Source organism: Corapipo altera, unplaced genomic scaffold, assembly GCF_003945725.1.
Source record: "Corapipo altera isolate COAL_440 unplaced genomic scaffold, ASM394572v1 308, whole genome shotgun sequence".
NCBI classification, from domain to species: Eukaryota; Metazoa; Chordata; class Aves; order Passeriformes; family Pipridae; genus Corapipo; species Corapipo altera.
The window spans coordinates 5716708-5733031 of NW_020884925.1; the positions used below are offsets into that span (position 1 = coordinate 5716708).

General features: G+C 39.0%; 1 protein-coding gene across 4 annotated transcripts in view; it reads right to left on the reverse strand.

The window, feature by feature from the left end:
- The window catches only part of FAM189A1 (family with sequence similarity 189 member A1), a 113340-nt gene that overhangs the window by 17975 nt on the left and 79041 nt on the right, over positions 1–16324 (reverse strand). The window contains exons 5-7 of one of the 4 annotated variants that reach the window (XM_027657573.1): positions 10077–10184; positions 3295–3309; positions 491–651 (exon numbers count right to left, since the gene is read on the reverse strand). In XM_027657573.1, coding sequence (XP_027513374.1) covers positions 491–651; positions 3295–3309; positions 10077–10184 — 284 coding nt within the window. Of the gene's footprint in view, positions 1–490; positions 652–3294; positions 3358–10076; positions 10185–16324 lie in introns of all 4 variants that reach the window. The other 3 variants (XM_027657572.1, XM_027657574.1, XM_027657571.1) reach the window with 3 other exon arrangements.

The window sequence follows — 16324 nt, forward strand, 5'->3', positions numbered from 1 at the left end:
AATTTAATGAAGCCCTAGTTCACGGGGTAGCTTTAAAAACTCTGTTTCATTTAGGATGCCAGCCACCTCCACCAGCCTGTTGTGTCATCATTAATGTCCTTCACTATTCCACATCAATACATTTAAACTACAATGACTTCCTTAAAGAATTAAATCTCATATTCAACTTCAAGTGTATAATATTAATTGTGAAAGGGTTACCTATATAAGATGATCTCTGTTTTAAGTTCAGATATGGTTATTCTTGTCTTAGCTAAGTTTAATCATTTCTCTTTTACAGCAAAGCTTTAACACAAATATTTCCAGATGTAGCCTGACAAGGTTGCAAAAAACCCATATGTAATCTCTCTGGAAAAAAAGCACTCAATGTAAGTGAAGGACATGATTTGCCTTTATATTCTTTGAAAGATCTTCTTAGTCTGCAGAACCACTGGTCTGCTTCTTAGTCTCAGAACTACACCCTGACTGTAAGAAAGGGAAGAAGAATCACCTCTGTGCCTCTATCACTGGTGTGCAGGTGTATTCTGGGGGGTAGTAGGGTGGAGGTGGGATTGGTGGTATGAACTCATCAAAATCCAAGGTCTGATGCAGGACAGTCCCGTGTGGAGTCATGCAGTCAGGATTGGTAGAATGCGGCCTCTGTGGCAGAAACTGAAAATGAACAGGTCGAGTTCCTTCAGATGGCAGAAACATCATCACTAATAATAAAAATGTCCATAAAATTTCAGTATTACCATCCCTGACCAATATCCAATTTCATTAATAACCACACTGAAATCAGAGGCACTTCTGGAACCATAAGAATACTCGGGATCAGTTGAGAAGGGTAAGTCAGATTGCCAAAATACAACACAAGGTTTGACTAAAGACAGAGAGGCCTTGGGCCTCCAAGTCAGTCATTCTTAGGATGCAAAACACAGACATTTGAAATTAAATAGCTTTTCAAGAAATAATTCTACATTGTATACAATTTTATGATAGTACCACATAATCAGCTGTATTTTCATAACTGATGAACAATAATAAAAACCACTAAAATAACAACATGGATGGTTTTTTTCCCCATCTGAAGTGCCCTGCGCTTACAGGGGAAAAAAACCCAAAAGCCACCCTCCAAAACAAACCCAAATAAAACTAACTAGAAATAGGCTACCACATATTCATTGAATTTTGAATAAAACAATTAAAAATAGCCCACCTATTTTTCCCTTCCAACAAAAGGGTGATTTATAACTATTCTTTATTATTCTTGTAAAAAAATATATACTTAATAGCTGTCTGTGTTTGGTGATACAATGCACACTTAAATGTGGTATAAAGGTTTTAAATCCTGGTATGAAAGTAAGAAAAACACTTATTCCATATAAACATCTCAAAACCAAAAAGAAAACTACTACACTGAACAATAAAAATTAATAATACTGAGAATTACTGTCAACATTTGTGACAGCAACCTCATCAGCTTCTAGCAGAGCAGGGATTTAAGGAAGCCATTCCAATACCTTTGATCTCAGAAACACTGTAAACAAGTGTCCTAGGAAAGGCTTAAGCTAATTCAAGATCAAATATGGACCATGCTGCAGATCACATGGAATGCAGCCACCTTGACCTGGCTCTTTATGGTCCCCACGGATAAAAGGGGATCAAAAGACAATCCAAAACCATAAAAGAATTTTTTTTTCTCTAGGCAAGCTTCTGCTGTCATATCACTTTTCTTGGATCAGTAGCTGACTTGATCTTTATCTCCTGCCTTTTAAAACAAGTCAGCTAAGAAACTTTGAGGAAGGCACATTCTTTTTTTATACTGGAACAAGACAACATGTCTTTGTAAGGTCACTCATTACACTATTATTTGTTTAAACCTGTGATAAAAATTTAGGAAGCAGTGAAACAAAAGGGAAAATGCTTATAACTTAGGAGATCCAGCAAATAGAGGGTAAATTACCTTCAATTTTAATATCACTGTTTTTTTTTTAAAATTTAACTTTGTGTAGTTCTGCTGAATTTACATTACCAAAGAAATAATACTGGTCTTTGATGTTTAAAAGGTTGAGTTACATATTAATTCTATTAAACTCCATGTATGTTGTTTCAAAGGTCAAAGCTGTAGTAACACAACACAACAGAGAGTCAGGAGGACCAAATTCAACCATTTGTGAAAATGAACTATTAGCTGCTTACTAATCAGCTCTCCAGAGACATTTTCACATGTAACTATTAATAGAGAACCTCTTCTGCAGAGAAGAATATATCATTATATCATTACATCTTACAGCAAACCAAGGACTCTCAGCCATTGTGTTCTACTGATGGCACAGTATAGAAAAAAAGACATGAGATGTCTACTTGATTTACTCTTTGTTACATGAAATGTCTGATGCTCTTTCATCTTTCATATGAGGTGGGATGTCGTTATCCCAGGTACAATCAGACATTTCTCTATTTGTCTTACAGAAAAAAACACATTCTTGCAGTCATTTGGTCTAAACTCACCTAATCTTTAAACAGTCATTTCCCAAACTGTAATATTACATTAACATTAACCATTAAACTCCAAACTTCTGTCCTAAGTTCTGCAATCATCATTCTGCCACTGTCCCAAATACATGGAAGAATCTTTTAGGAAAAAAAGGAAGCAAGACAAACTTCAATTTAATTACTGAAAACCTGCATAAAAATTTATCATAACGAAGACAAATATCTGTATACTCTGGGTCACATTTTGTACCCTACTTGATTCCACCAGACTCAAGACTGCACTCATTTTCCTAGAAGAGTTGGTAATCTGGGGTCATTTTTGCTGTTTGGAAAAAAATTGGAAACCAAACAATTTTCTTTCCTGACTCTCTCCCAGACTGTTTCCATATACTGCCATGGAACCCAAGCTTTGGTTGGCACCAGAGAACATGGAGCTCCATCCCTTCAGTTCTGGAGTTCCCTGGAGCTGGTTTCATTCAGCCATGTATTGGGAGTGATGCTCTTAACACAGGTCAGAACACGGCAATTAAACACACAGCACTTTGACAGCAAGGGAACCATCAGCAGACATTTTGGGGAATGTGACAGAAGGGAGAGGTTTTACACAGGGCAGAAGGGGCTGTGGTTCAAGAAGGAAAAGCCCCAATATTTAGGTGCAGTTCAGTTGAACAGCAGGACCATTTGCATCCCTTTCGAGAATTGCCACTGGGAATACAAACCATGGCAGCGAACTGTGACCAACACTGACAGTGAGCAGCAGAATGGACATGAAAAGGTACATGTTTGGGGGGGGGGGGGTTATAAACAACAGTTTACCTGTGTGATATCATCCTGCTGGAAGGCACAGAAATTAAAGTGAAAAAGGCTGTAAGAGGGAAACTAGCAGGAAATGAAACAATAGCAAATATAAGGGATTACCACAAAGAACAGACACCCTTGAGAAAACAATTGGAAAGCTACTAAGTGGGAGTTAAATCATATCTTATTCCATACTACCCTACCTACTAATCTCTATGAGCCTGCAAAAGCTTATACTTTCTGCAATAAAATGTATTTCAAAAATCTGTAAGAGTTAGTCTTAAATAGTGAAGGCTGTCAGGGGCTCAGCACAGAGTTAATGCAAATTCCACAGGTCAGAAAAAGACACAGGAAGAAAAGACAGGAAGAAAATGCAAAGGGCTGAGAAAGCTAGACTAGGTGAAGAAACACTGACAAATACTTTCACAAGGAAACACATATCACTGGTATTATAAGACATCTGTAACTAAATAATCAGTCTCAAGATGCTGATGGCAAGTAGGACAGATAATAATAAGAACTGACAGACAGAAAATGGGGTTGACCTGTTCAGTCACCAGTACAAACAAGACCAAGTTGCACTCAATGTCATTTCAAAAACTGCAGCTCACACTATGACACAACTCACACACTATGAAACAATTCTCACGAGCAGGTCTCCTAGATAGGCTTTTGGGATTAAATTAATAGCCATTGCAGAAGTAACAGACAGAAAATAGTTGCAGACAAGGATAAACAGCAAACACCACCACTGGTAAACACTAAATACCCAACAGTGTTAAAAGCTTTGCAAAACTTTGTAGTTATCAATTAATATTACAAACATATTTATTAGGCATAAATAGAAAGCCCCCAGCTCTGGAAATGTGAGAGACTCCACCATTTCTGTTGACCTCCTGGAGCTGTTGGATGCTGAGAGCTTTCAGAAATCTCACAGGCAATGAAATACAGATCTAGAATTCATGCTCTTCTTTTAGGAAATCGCTAATCTTGTGTCTGAAGCTTGGCATTCAAACTATTACACTCATGCAGGTGTCCTCTCATCTTTGGTCAAAAGAGGGCCTTACTTTAGTCTGTGAAACACGTCTGATACCCAAGAGGCCGTTACACAGATTGGAGCACGTGCTAAGTGATGTGTAATGTAGTGCACACATTGCACACAGAATTCTCTGTGTTTTAATTGGGCACCTCTAACTTGGAAGGAGTGGAACAGCCTTATTTAAACAGCTCTGATAATGAGGACCACTTATTTTGTTATTTGGTTTGCAGTTATGAGGGAAAGGATAAAACATCTGGTTGCAGTAGAGCAAACAAGAATGCTGTAAAACACTGTGGTTTTGTACCCAATTCTTACTCAAAACAGAAGTTAGTCCTCAGCAGCAAGTTGTTAGCAAGCAGAGAATCGGAAACAGAAATGTTAGAAGTACCCCACTTCCAGAAGAGGCAAAAGTTTTTTGAAAAGGTAGGTTTGCTCCCAGGTCCGTGTACTATAGCACTGAGAACTGCACACAGAGAATGCCGCGGGCTGGACACCAGTGACCCCTCTGCCCCTTCCAGCCTGAAGCAAGGCACTGCAGCTGCCCCTTCCCGGCAAGGAAGGCAGCGCTGGGCACAATTACACAGCTCTGTGCCCAGCGTTTAACTCTTCAAGGTGAAATGAACACCATTAGATAGAGACGAATAAGATCGAAAAACTCATTCTCTTTTTGCCAGACCGAATATCGAGCTCTTCACTGACAGGTCATCTAAAAGTCGGTCACTGAAGTGACCAGAATGATTGGAGTTTATTATTTATGTTCTGAATATTTTGAGTACATTGAAGTAAGAGCTGATGGAGGAGCCCAGCTAAGGAGCTGAATAAACAGCAGGTAAGACCTGTAAATACAATTCTCTAATGAAAGAGTTACTCATGTGGTACCATGTGTACATCCTTCTGCCCAAGGTCTGTGATATTAGGAACTCTTCATCAGTATTCCCAGACATGGGACACCCCCCCGAACATCAACAGACATTCTCTAGTCCATGTAGCCTGCAGCTGATCAGCACTACTGGCCCATGGAAATTACACCACTTGGATTCACTGCTCAGCAATTATGACTTATCTAAACCAGCAAGTGCCACACGTCAGTACACGACTAGTGCTCTGAGGGAAACTTCTTATCTGGAGTCTTTCCCATATCTGCATGTAATTACCTCTGCCTTCTATATCACATTTAATAAATGTACTGTATAACTTGGAAATGCATCCTTTGGAGACTCTAAATTCATTATTTTCATTTCAGTCTCTATATATCATTTATAAAAATCTGCTAATTCTTGAGAATAGGAAATAAAAATTTCTAATTGCATATAATTAAATATTGGCATGTTATCTGGAGTAGAAGCTCTTTGCAATACACTCGGGTCTATAATTCTGTCTTCAATTAACTGTCCTCCTCCTGGACAAGTTGCTGTTTTCCTTTTCTGAAACACTGGAATCAGTATCTCCTAAAGGGAAATGCAGCTTCTAACTCTCTGCAAGAATAGAAGGACCACTGTTGACTCTTCTAATTTGTCCCCGATCTTAAAGGGAAATTGCAACACTGCAGGTATTTTGATAAGGCAAATAGATTCAAATTTTTGTGCTCCATTGTTTCCAGTTGCTGTTCCTACAACCATCACAAACCATTAGCTCTGTAGTCTCAGGGGGATTGGTCTGTGACAACATAATTGTTCTCAAAGTAGTGACCATATTTTAAATAGTTTTAAATATTAAATATACTTATTCTACAAAAAAATGTTTAATAAAAAATGGCACATTTGTTAAACATGTCAAAAGCTTTCCTGAACCAAAGGTTTACATTTTACCATTTTATTTGTGGTGGATGTGAAGGCAATATTTACCCAACCATATTTACATTTAGGATCTTTCTGTGGATGTACCTAATTCGCAATGTACATTTCTAAAGGCACTGTCCTCTGGGCTTTACAGAACTTGTAAGTGAACTTTGTGCCAAAACCCCCTAATATTTAGGTTTTGATGTAATTAGATTAAATAATAATATCTAATAATGTACAATCAATTCTCACTTAATGTGAAGCTTCACCCTGAAGGGTTTATTACTATTTCACCAGCATGTGGGGGTTAAACAATACCAGCAAGATGTTATCCTCATGCAGAGGTGCTTTATGTGAGGTGTTTGAGTAGAAATATTAACTAGAGCCTATTAAGTTAATCACATGCTGAATTATCATTATGACTGATGAAAACAGTAATTAAATGTTACAGCTTGCATGTGTCATCATTACCTTATTTCCTTTACAAAATAACAGATGGTTTTAGGTATCAAATAACATGAACAGCTACTAACAGTGATGGTGATAAAATCAGAACACACTCAATTACATCAGTGCCAGTACTTCTAGGATAAGTACTGTATGAACATATGCGGAGTGGAAGGAGGAATGGAATAGGTGTACTACTTCATGATTTAGCTTGGCCACAGTGGGCATCATTTCTTGTATTTATTTGTTTAGTTCAGGCAGCTACCTTTTGAAGAAAGCAGGGTGCATTTTTGCAGTAGCCATTCATCAGACAAAATCCAAAGTGAAACTGCCTTAGGCAACAAATGAAATATCATGGAAGTGACAGTCTGGTTATTAAGAGAGGTTTCTTCACATTACAGAACCTTGATATAATCTCATTTGATTCACATTTATTTCCTGGAGGGGTGTGTACATAGAATAAACAATTCTGGGAAGCTCTGTAATGCAGTGCAGCCTTAAACTGTCTCGTGAAACACATAACAAATGCTATTTCAATATTTAACTATGGTATTGCTTACTCTTGCACCTTTAGTACAATTGGTATGGGTTTTTTGGCCTGAGCAACACAGTGAGAAAGGTTAAAATGGAGTGAAAAATTTGGGATACTTTCTAAAACAGTCAAGGCCAATAAGGAACAATTTAGAATAAAATATAAAATAAAATATAAAGCAAAAAAAATAGTTTGCAATATTTTGCAGTATTTTTTCCTTAACACTTGAAACCAAAGGTTTGTTAGGTATAATTGTTTTTAAACCAAAACCCCCTTTTTGAATTCATTGGAAAATTTAATCTGTGCTTACTACTGGAGAGTTTGTGTTTACATTTTTAGGACATTTTACTACAGATCAGTATGTCAGAATATAGTAGTTTCCAATAAAACACTGTCAGCTTGCCTGTATGAATCAGACCCTCACTGTATGCAAAACTCAGCAACAAAGCATGTACTCACAGAATCACTGCTGTAGATTTCCTTGAGACTGTATTATACACCTAATTTATGCTGCTAAGCAATAAATTGAAATTGTTTGACATTTGCAGAAATTCACCATCCTAACTGATTAAATTCTGAGCCAAGAACACTAACACAGCACGTGACCCACAGAACTGACGCTCTAACGATAACCCAGCGATGGCCAAGGAGGGTGTTCCCCATTGCCTCTTCTTGCTTTTGCTACAGGAGAGCCTTCATAGCTCTTGAATACTGTAGAACAAGAGTAAAAGCATCAGCAGAATAATTAAAACTTTTTCATCTAAGGGGGTGGTATCTCTTGCTGCTGCTTGTCTTAAATTTCCAGCACGGTACAACTGGGCTAAGAGAAGATGCACACATCAGGGAAAAGCGACAGGGAAAAGTACAAATTGAGCATTAACAAGCAAGAAAAAGGAAGTCAATCAGATTTCTGGGTGCAGTAGAGCAAAAAGGAAATGCAGGTCATGGGACAACAGGCTGAAAATAGTGAAAGAAAAAGAAATCTTCAGGTCAAATCTCAGCTGGTCTAAGTCAGCGTAGCCCCAGGGAAGTTACGCTCACTTAGGCCCGGTAGGAATCTGGCTCAGCAACCTGAAAAAAGAAAGGGAAAAACTGAGAAACAAGACAAGACTGGGATTGAGCAGAAAGATATATACATATTTCCCTTCTTCTGTGGAGAGGGAAGAAAATTCTTGTCGATGGAGCTGAAAGGGTGGGAGCATGGACAACTAAGCAGGAAGAAAAAAAGCTGGAAGGACAAAGCATGGGAAGCAAAAGGAAATGAACATAATGCCAGGTGGTAAAGAAAGAGTTTAAAAGAAGTCAAGAATGAGGTGGTAGAGAGAAAAATAATGTGCTTTTAAGGAATTTGATTTCCTACTGAGATTACTGCTTCTTGCATATGTCCCTCAGAAGCATTTAACATTGTTTTTGGTTCATTGTTATCTATACATTTTTATTCCTCTTACACTGCTGAATACCATTAAAATAAATGTAGGTTAAGATTCCTGGGATATACATGGCTACGGTTCAGGATCACTGCTACCATTTTACACCAGACGTATTTTTGAAGGTGTGATGATCTCTTCATCTCCTCATCATCACTGCAAAGTGAAAAAGTTCTTCAGTCAATGGGCATTCTTGCAGCAAATAACATGGAGGGGGAGATTGTATGAAAAGAAAAAATACCCAGAATATGAAAAAATCCTTTAACATTTAAAGTACAGTGTGTCATCAGCTGAAACGATTTTGTCAATCGTTTGATATCCAGACCAAAGTTATTAAATAAGCACCATTTACAAGTCTCTACCAACATGCACACACGGAGTGCTATAAGAAAAACTGCATTTATGCACTATTTGTAGTCGTTATATAGACACGTGCTTAACTTGCTATATCCATTACTATACAAAGCAAACACCAGATCACAGACCAAAGATATTCTTTAACTGAGTTTGTAACCCAGGGACTGGAACACTTGTCCAGAAAGGACAGTCTTATCTCTGTGACTCATGCACTTAAATCAATACCCATGGCACCTACTGTATTTATATTTGTTTGTTTATTTATTTATTTTTAAAGCAATCACATGCCTTCATGGCAGATCATACAACCTTTCTGTGTTGTTTAAGTGGTTTGAAGACAATTTGCTGGGTCAGTCTTCCATCTATGCAAACTTTTAAAATACTTGATGCACAAATGACTGCTATCAGGTTTGTGTGCTTGCCCTCACTTACTAAACAGGACGATTTCCTAGATTAGCCAGCAATAGAGAGAGGTTAGAAGCAGTATAGCTGCACTGCAAAATACAAAGGTTTTTAAATTTTTCTTCTTTTTTTGCGTCTCAACATCACATTGAAACCTTGCAAATTCCAGTACTCATTTGGGATAGGAAAGCTGTCTTTGTCCAACCAAAACAAGAGAGTATCCTGGGATGCAGCTGACTATGCAGAAGACTAATGATCCTTTTCCCTCTTGTTTTGAACACAAGTGCTACTCTGAAGCTGAATACGTTTTCCTTATGAAAATACTGTTATTGGCACAGGGCTGTGAAAAGTTCCAGGTTTGAACTTATACATCTCATTCTCTAGAATTCTCACATCAAGGTAGTAGTGAAAACTAATATCTCAGAGCTAAGTAATGGTACTGGATAATGAGGAACCTGGAGACAATACACAAGTAACGAGAGAAAATTTAATGTGCATATATAAGTGAACCTCGTTAATAACCTCATTAACAAAAATAACATCCTCCCAATTGCAAAATCCTGATTAAAACCCTCTAATATAATACATAAACATTTAAAACACAGCAACTATTCATACTGCATACATCTATATGCTATATTATACAGATATATGCAGATAAAAAAATACACCCACGTGCACACATGTTCTAACAGCACAAAAAGACACACAAATAGGCTTAAGTTTACAAGCAAAGAGTAGGTGCAAATGAAGAGAGACAGATAAGGACAATATGTTATGTTGGACAATATCCTGTGCTGTCACTGAAACATACTCACCATTTGCAGAAGATCAGAAGAAACCATCTGCATGCAACACATTGCTGTTGCCAAAGCACAGACAATGGTGGAGATGATATTGAGAGCGCACACACTGAACAACAGGTCCTGCAAGAGACAGGCAGCAGAATATCATCTCTCCACTCAGGGACACGAAGGACACAAAGTTTTTAGGAATGTGATAATAATCACTGTCAACTGCTATTAATTAATTAAATAACTGTGTAGAACTCATTTAGCTTGTAATATTTTTTTAAAGCAATCTGCAAAGAGAACAGTTACAGAAAAAACTATCTTCCCTCCCCTTCTTTGCTATTAGATATTTCCTCAGAAATACTGATATTCAATTTCCAGTTCCCAAAAAGAAAAGACAAATTACTGCTTTCACAGTGGACTCCAAGCTACAGCCATCACAAGAAAGATACTATGAAGGAGACATCTGATTAAAAACAACACCACACAGAAACATCATTGCTTTCAGTAGTTGAAATCTACAACTTGGAGTTGTGGGTTAAAAAAAATTCAACTTTAGTATGAAATAGAGACTGTTGTCCTGTGTCAGATACTTCAGGCATCTGAAACATTTTTAGATTTACAGAAAAGCGGTGATTACACCTGGGCATTCCACCTTCTGCTGATGAATCGAGGGCATATGGCCCATGTTTTTTAAAAAAATCCAAGACATTTAAAATAGAACATACAGCATTTGCGTACTAAGTAGAATAAAATAAAAGAAACATCTGAATTAAAATGGAAACATTTTTTTAGCAATGGCATAACTAAAAACAAACCATTCATCTCTCTTCCAATCACTAGATTTGTATTTACTTTCCCAACAGCCAGTGAAAAGAAACACTGATTTAGCATGCTGACTACATTTCAAAGCTGCTACAATTCTTGCACAGCAATTGCATAGCTGTTGTACTTGTGGCAATTATGTGGCTCAGTTAGTATTCTGAACAGCCAGTAAAAGCATTTGAGAAAAAGCAGCAGAGAGAACAGATGAAAAACAAAATCAAAATTGTTACAATACCATAAGTAAAAACACTCACTGTGTAAAGAACGTTCCATAGGATCTAAGTTTAAAAGAGTATTTCAGTCACTGCCAGTGCATAAAATAACTTCCATGCTATAAAAATCAATGCACTGCTCGCTTTTTCCCAACAATACTGAAAAAAATGATAGAAAGCTGCAGATTTACTCCTGCCACTGTAATTGCATGCTCCTCGAGTGACCTTCATTTGAAGATGAAAATGCCAGCCATGGGAACCAGGCAGGCAATAAATGGGCCAACAAGTTTCGGTCATTTAATAGCTTACACTGAGCCAGATCTGCCCTTGTTGATCTGGTCAGAGTCTTGTCTTGTTGTCCAGCCCCTCAGCCAGGGAATAATGAATCATCAGCATCAACAGCAAACACTGGAAGGGCCAATCTCTAACTCACATACAGAAGGTGATACACAAAGTCATACAGATCCACTTGGAGCATTCAAATGGAGGTAAAAGGCAAGGTGTTCCCTAGAGATTCAGTTAGTTAACCATGGCACAAAAAGAGACCCTACAGAAAGAACATCAAGGCAGAGACAAGATCTAGGGTAGAAATAGGACTATTTCCTGGCAGTAAGAAACTTCATTCATTGCTTAATACAGTCATTTAGATCCAATAGATTTAGCTAATCTAAGTGCATAACTTAATACCATTTATGCCAAATAATAAAATCTACATCAAAGCTCCAAATTAGGATCTGAAGTGTCTCCAAGACCCTCATAAAACTTTACATGCTTTGGGACAGACTCAACTGTGCCTCTAACACTCATGACAGATGTTTCTTTGATCTGTTTCTAAAGATCCCACAGCTTCACATCCCACTATTCCAATGACTATCTTTACCATCCGTGTCCTCCTTATGTCCATCTCACAGTTGAAAATCATTGCTCCTTTTCTTCTCTAGCTTTTGAGAGCAGGCTATTACACAGCAGACTTTTATACCTCTAAACTCTATTATAGTTCTTTAAGTCTTTTCCACTTTTATTTCATTACCTATTGACCTCATTTCCTCCAATCCTCAAGTGAAATGACCTTCCTAGGGCTCTGATTGTTTTCATTAATTTCATTTGGTTCACCTCATCTTAGTCCACATTCTTCCTCAAATGCAGAATCCTAAACTGGGTACAACTGAAGGCCTTGCAAATGCTGACTGTAGCATAAGGATTATTTCGAGTGCCTTAAAAGCTACACTCACCCTTACACATCCTGCAGTGGTGAATGAGGTTTTCTGCAACAGCACATCAGTGATTCATCTTTTGTCCAACATAACCCCAGATCCTTTCCTATGGAAATACTACCCTCTTCATCCTGCTACTAGGTAAGAATAGAAGCAACATCATAAAGATACAACTGTTTTTATCAGAGAAAAGCTAAAAGCAAGGCTCATTTTCAATTACACTTATCTTTCATTTATAAAAAATAAGGAATAAACCTAACCCATTTCATTCTATGTGGATAGAAAAAGGACAAAATGTCCCCCCATAATTACTTCCTCACATACTGCAAAGCACAGAGTAAAACCAAGTAATGTTTTCATTTTCAGTTATTTTTCTTTACCAGTAATCCCAGAAAACCTCTCCAGACAGTGTCAAACAGACTGCTTTAAGTTTTATTCCCTGCTAACTGTCGTGAAACAAGATACAAAGTAAGACTCTGCAAGCACCCTGAGGTGCAATAGTGTCCCAGGCTGGACACTCACAATGATCACAACTCCTTTGTGGTTTGGGACTTTTCCCTCGGGTCACTGCTCCCTGTTTGCTGTTCAGCATCATCGTTCGATGCAGGGCAGGGATCACTGCCCACAGGAACAGCCTCTCTCCATACACTCCCTTTTCACATGAAGCATACAAGTTATTGTTCCCAATGCAACCTTTTGGAAGATGAAGATACAACTAGGATGTTTCAAATGCATTGATACAGAATTTTATGTATCTCAAAGATTCATAGGGAGCAGACATCTATCAGTCAAAAATGTAACAACTGAGCAACGACTGTGGCACCCTCACCATCAGTAGGTATTTCTTAAAGCAATTGTACTTCTTGATTTGCTTTGGCTTCTTTTCCTAACATCTGTTTCAACTCAAACAAGAATCAACCCACAACCAATCCCTTCTCCTCTGTTCCTCACTCCCCCACACACCCTGCAAACATTATTCAGCCTCAGGCATTTTACCATTTTCAAGGAATTTACTTCCTGTGCCCTGTAGAAAAAATAATTAGGTAATTCATGACACCCATTTATTCAACTATAGATAAAAAATAAGCAGGAACAGGCTTTTAAGATCTAAAGCCCTCCATGGCCAAACACTACCAGAGGGGCAGTGGAGGTGCTTCCACAGATTGCAGCTGAAACACAGTTACAAACAGACACCATGTCCTTTAGCAGTAACCACAACAGGGACAATCTTAATTCTCCACAGTACCTGGCCACAGACAGCTACATTTACAGGTGTCTAAAGGAGTAGAAAATCTATACTAAACATAAAATCAAGCAGATTTAGTGATAGATTTTTGACTGACATCTGCAACAACACATGAATCTGTAATGGTATGAAATATGATTCTTTACTCCTGAGAACTGGCTGAACCAATCTTCTCTTACATGGAATTTTCTGGGTACTTCTGTATTTTTAAAACAAAAATCTGATTCTTCAGCAAGTTTATATTACAATTGATGCTCTGCCATCCTGTCATGCAAGAAAAACAGCCTTTCGTCTCGCATGCAGCAGGCTCCAACAGAAACTCTGTGACATCCAGAACAAGTGGTGGATCGATTTAGCTGAAAAAACTCAATTATGCGCAGATACAGGTGATCACAAAGGTTTCTATGAGGCCTTGAAAACAGCATGCAGACCTACATACCAGGTCCAAAGCCCTCTACTCAGCGCTGATGGCCAATCGCTTCTAACAGATAAAACCTCCATTCTGAATCGATGGTCTGAACACTTCCAGACTCTTCAGTACCAATCGTGTAGTCCAAGACTCAGCAATTCAGTCCATCACACAACAACCAGTAAAGTATGAATTGGATACTGCCCCCACTTTAGGAGAAACCCTCAAGGCCATACAGCAGGTGAAAATCGGCAAGGCAGTTGGGGTTGATGGCATTCCACCCGAAGTCTGGAAACATGGGGGCCTTGCACTCCACACCAAATTTCATGAGTTTGTGGTGCGCTGTTGGGAGCTCGGCGAACTACCATCTGACCTTCATGATGCAGTCATCATCACTTTGTATAAGAAGAAAGGTATTAAATCAGATTGCTCAAACTACCGTGGTATTACTCTGCTCTCCATTGCTGGCAAAATCCTGGCAAGAACTCTTGAACAGACTAATACCCACTTATAGCAGAAGGAATTCTACCTGAAAGTCAGAGCCAACAGAAGCACCACAGACATGGTATTTGTTCTCAGACAACTGCAAGAGAAGTGCAGGGAACAGAACAAAGGTCTCTATGTCGACCTCACCAAGGCTTTTGATACTGTGAGCAGAAAAGGTCTGTGGCAGATTTTGGAATGTTTAGGTTGTCCCTCCAAGTTCCTTAAAATGATCATCTCACTCCATGAGGATCAGCACGGCCAATTCAGATATGGCAACACACTTTCTGAGCCCTTTTTAATTAAGATTGGTGTGAAACAAGGCTGCGTTCTCGCACCAACCCTTTTCACAGTCTTTTTCAGCATGATGCTCCAAAGGGCCACAGCAGACCTCGATGATCAGGACGGGATCTACATTCGATACCGTACTGATGGAAGCCTATTCAATCTAAGGCGACTGAAGGTCCACACCAAGACCTTAAACCATCTTGTCCAGGAGCTGCTTTATGCTGATGACGCTGCCCTTGTGGCCCACACAGAAGCAGCTCCGCAGCGTTTAACATCCTGCTTTGCAGACGCTGCTGAGCTCTTTGGGCTGGAAGTCAGCTTAAAGAAGACGGAAGTTCTCTATCAATCTGCACCTCAGGAAGTCCCCCATCATCCCCACATCACCATTGGCCAATCAGAGCTCAAATCAGTCCAACAGTTTAATTACCTAGGCAGCCTCATCTCCTTGGATGGTAAGACTGATGCAGAGATAGACAACAGATTAGCAAAGGCATAGAGAGCTTTTGGAAAACTCCACAAAAGAGTATGGTGTAATAAACACTTGAAGAAAAGCACCAAGATCAGTGTTTACAGAGCCATAGTGCTGTCTACTCTCTTGTATGGTTCCGAATCATGGGTCATCTACCCCCACCACCTGCGTCTCCTGGAACGCTTCCATCAACGCTGCCTCTACAATCCTAAACATCCACTGGTCAGATTTTGTGACCAATACCTCTGTTCTAGAACAAGTAGCAGTCACAAGTATAGAGGCCATGTTGATGACAACACAGCTGCGATGGGCAGGGCACGTCTCCAGGATGAAGGACCAACCACCGCCTCCCTAAGATCTTGCTTTATGGTGAACTTGCCACCGGCTGCCACATGAGAGGAGCCCTTAAGAAAAGATACAAGGACTCCCTGAAACAACATCTCAGCCTCGGCCATATTGATCACCATAACTGGTCTACTCTGGCCTCCAATCGGGAGGCCTGGAGACACACCATCTATAACGCTGCTGTCTCCTTTGAGAACACACGCAGGATCACTCTCGAGGAAAAAAGGCAACGCAGAAAGAACCGTGTCTTGCAGAATACACCATCTAAGGAGTCTTTCTGTTGTGCCTTTTGCAATCAGATATGTCTGTCTCGTATTGGCCTCATAAGTCACCAACGTGCCTGTAACAAATGTGGATAGAGCCTTCCCAAATCTTCGTTCGCGAAGCCCAGACATGATGCTCTGATAGGTATAAGGTACTAGGTAGAATTATTCTTCTACAGGTTACATATACAATCTTCTTGATACACCTCAACTCTAACTGCAGAGGACACAAATCCCCTCCAGAGTGGAAGCAGCTGTCAGAATTGCCTGGAAGCATGCCTAGATCCATCCAGACACATACCCACTGGAGGAAGACACCACTGGGAGCTGTTTCTCTGTGGTCAGTTATTTTCCCAAGTAGGTCTCTCAGTAAACCTCAAAAGCTGAATTAAAATTTAATACTGATATGTGAAAAATCAAGATTTCATGGTTGTAGTATTCCATTCCTATTACAGTTAAACAGTTACTAAATTAACTGTGTCATTACGTTTTCCCTCCATAGTAACAGACACCTTTGACTT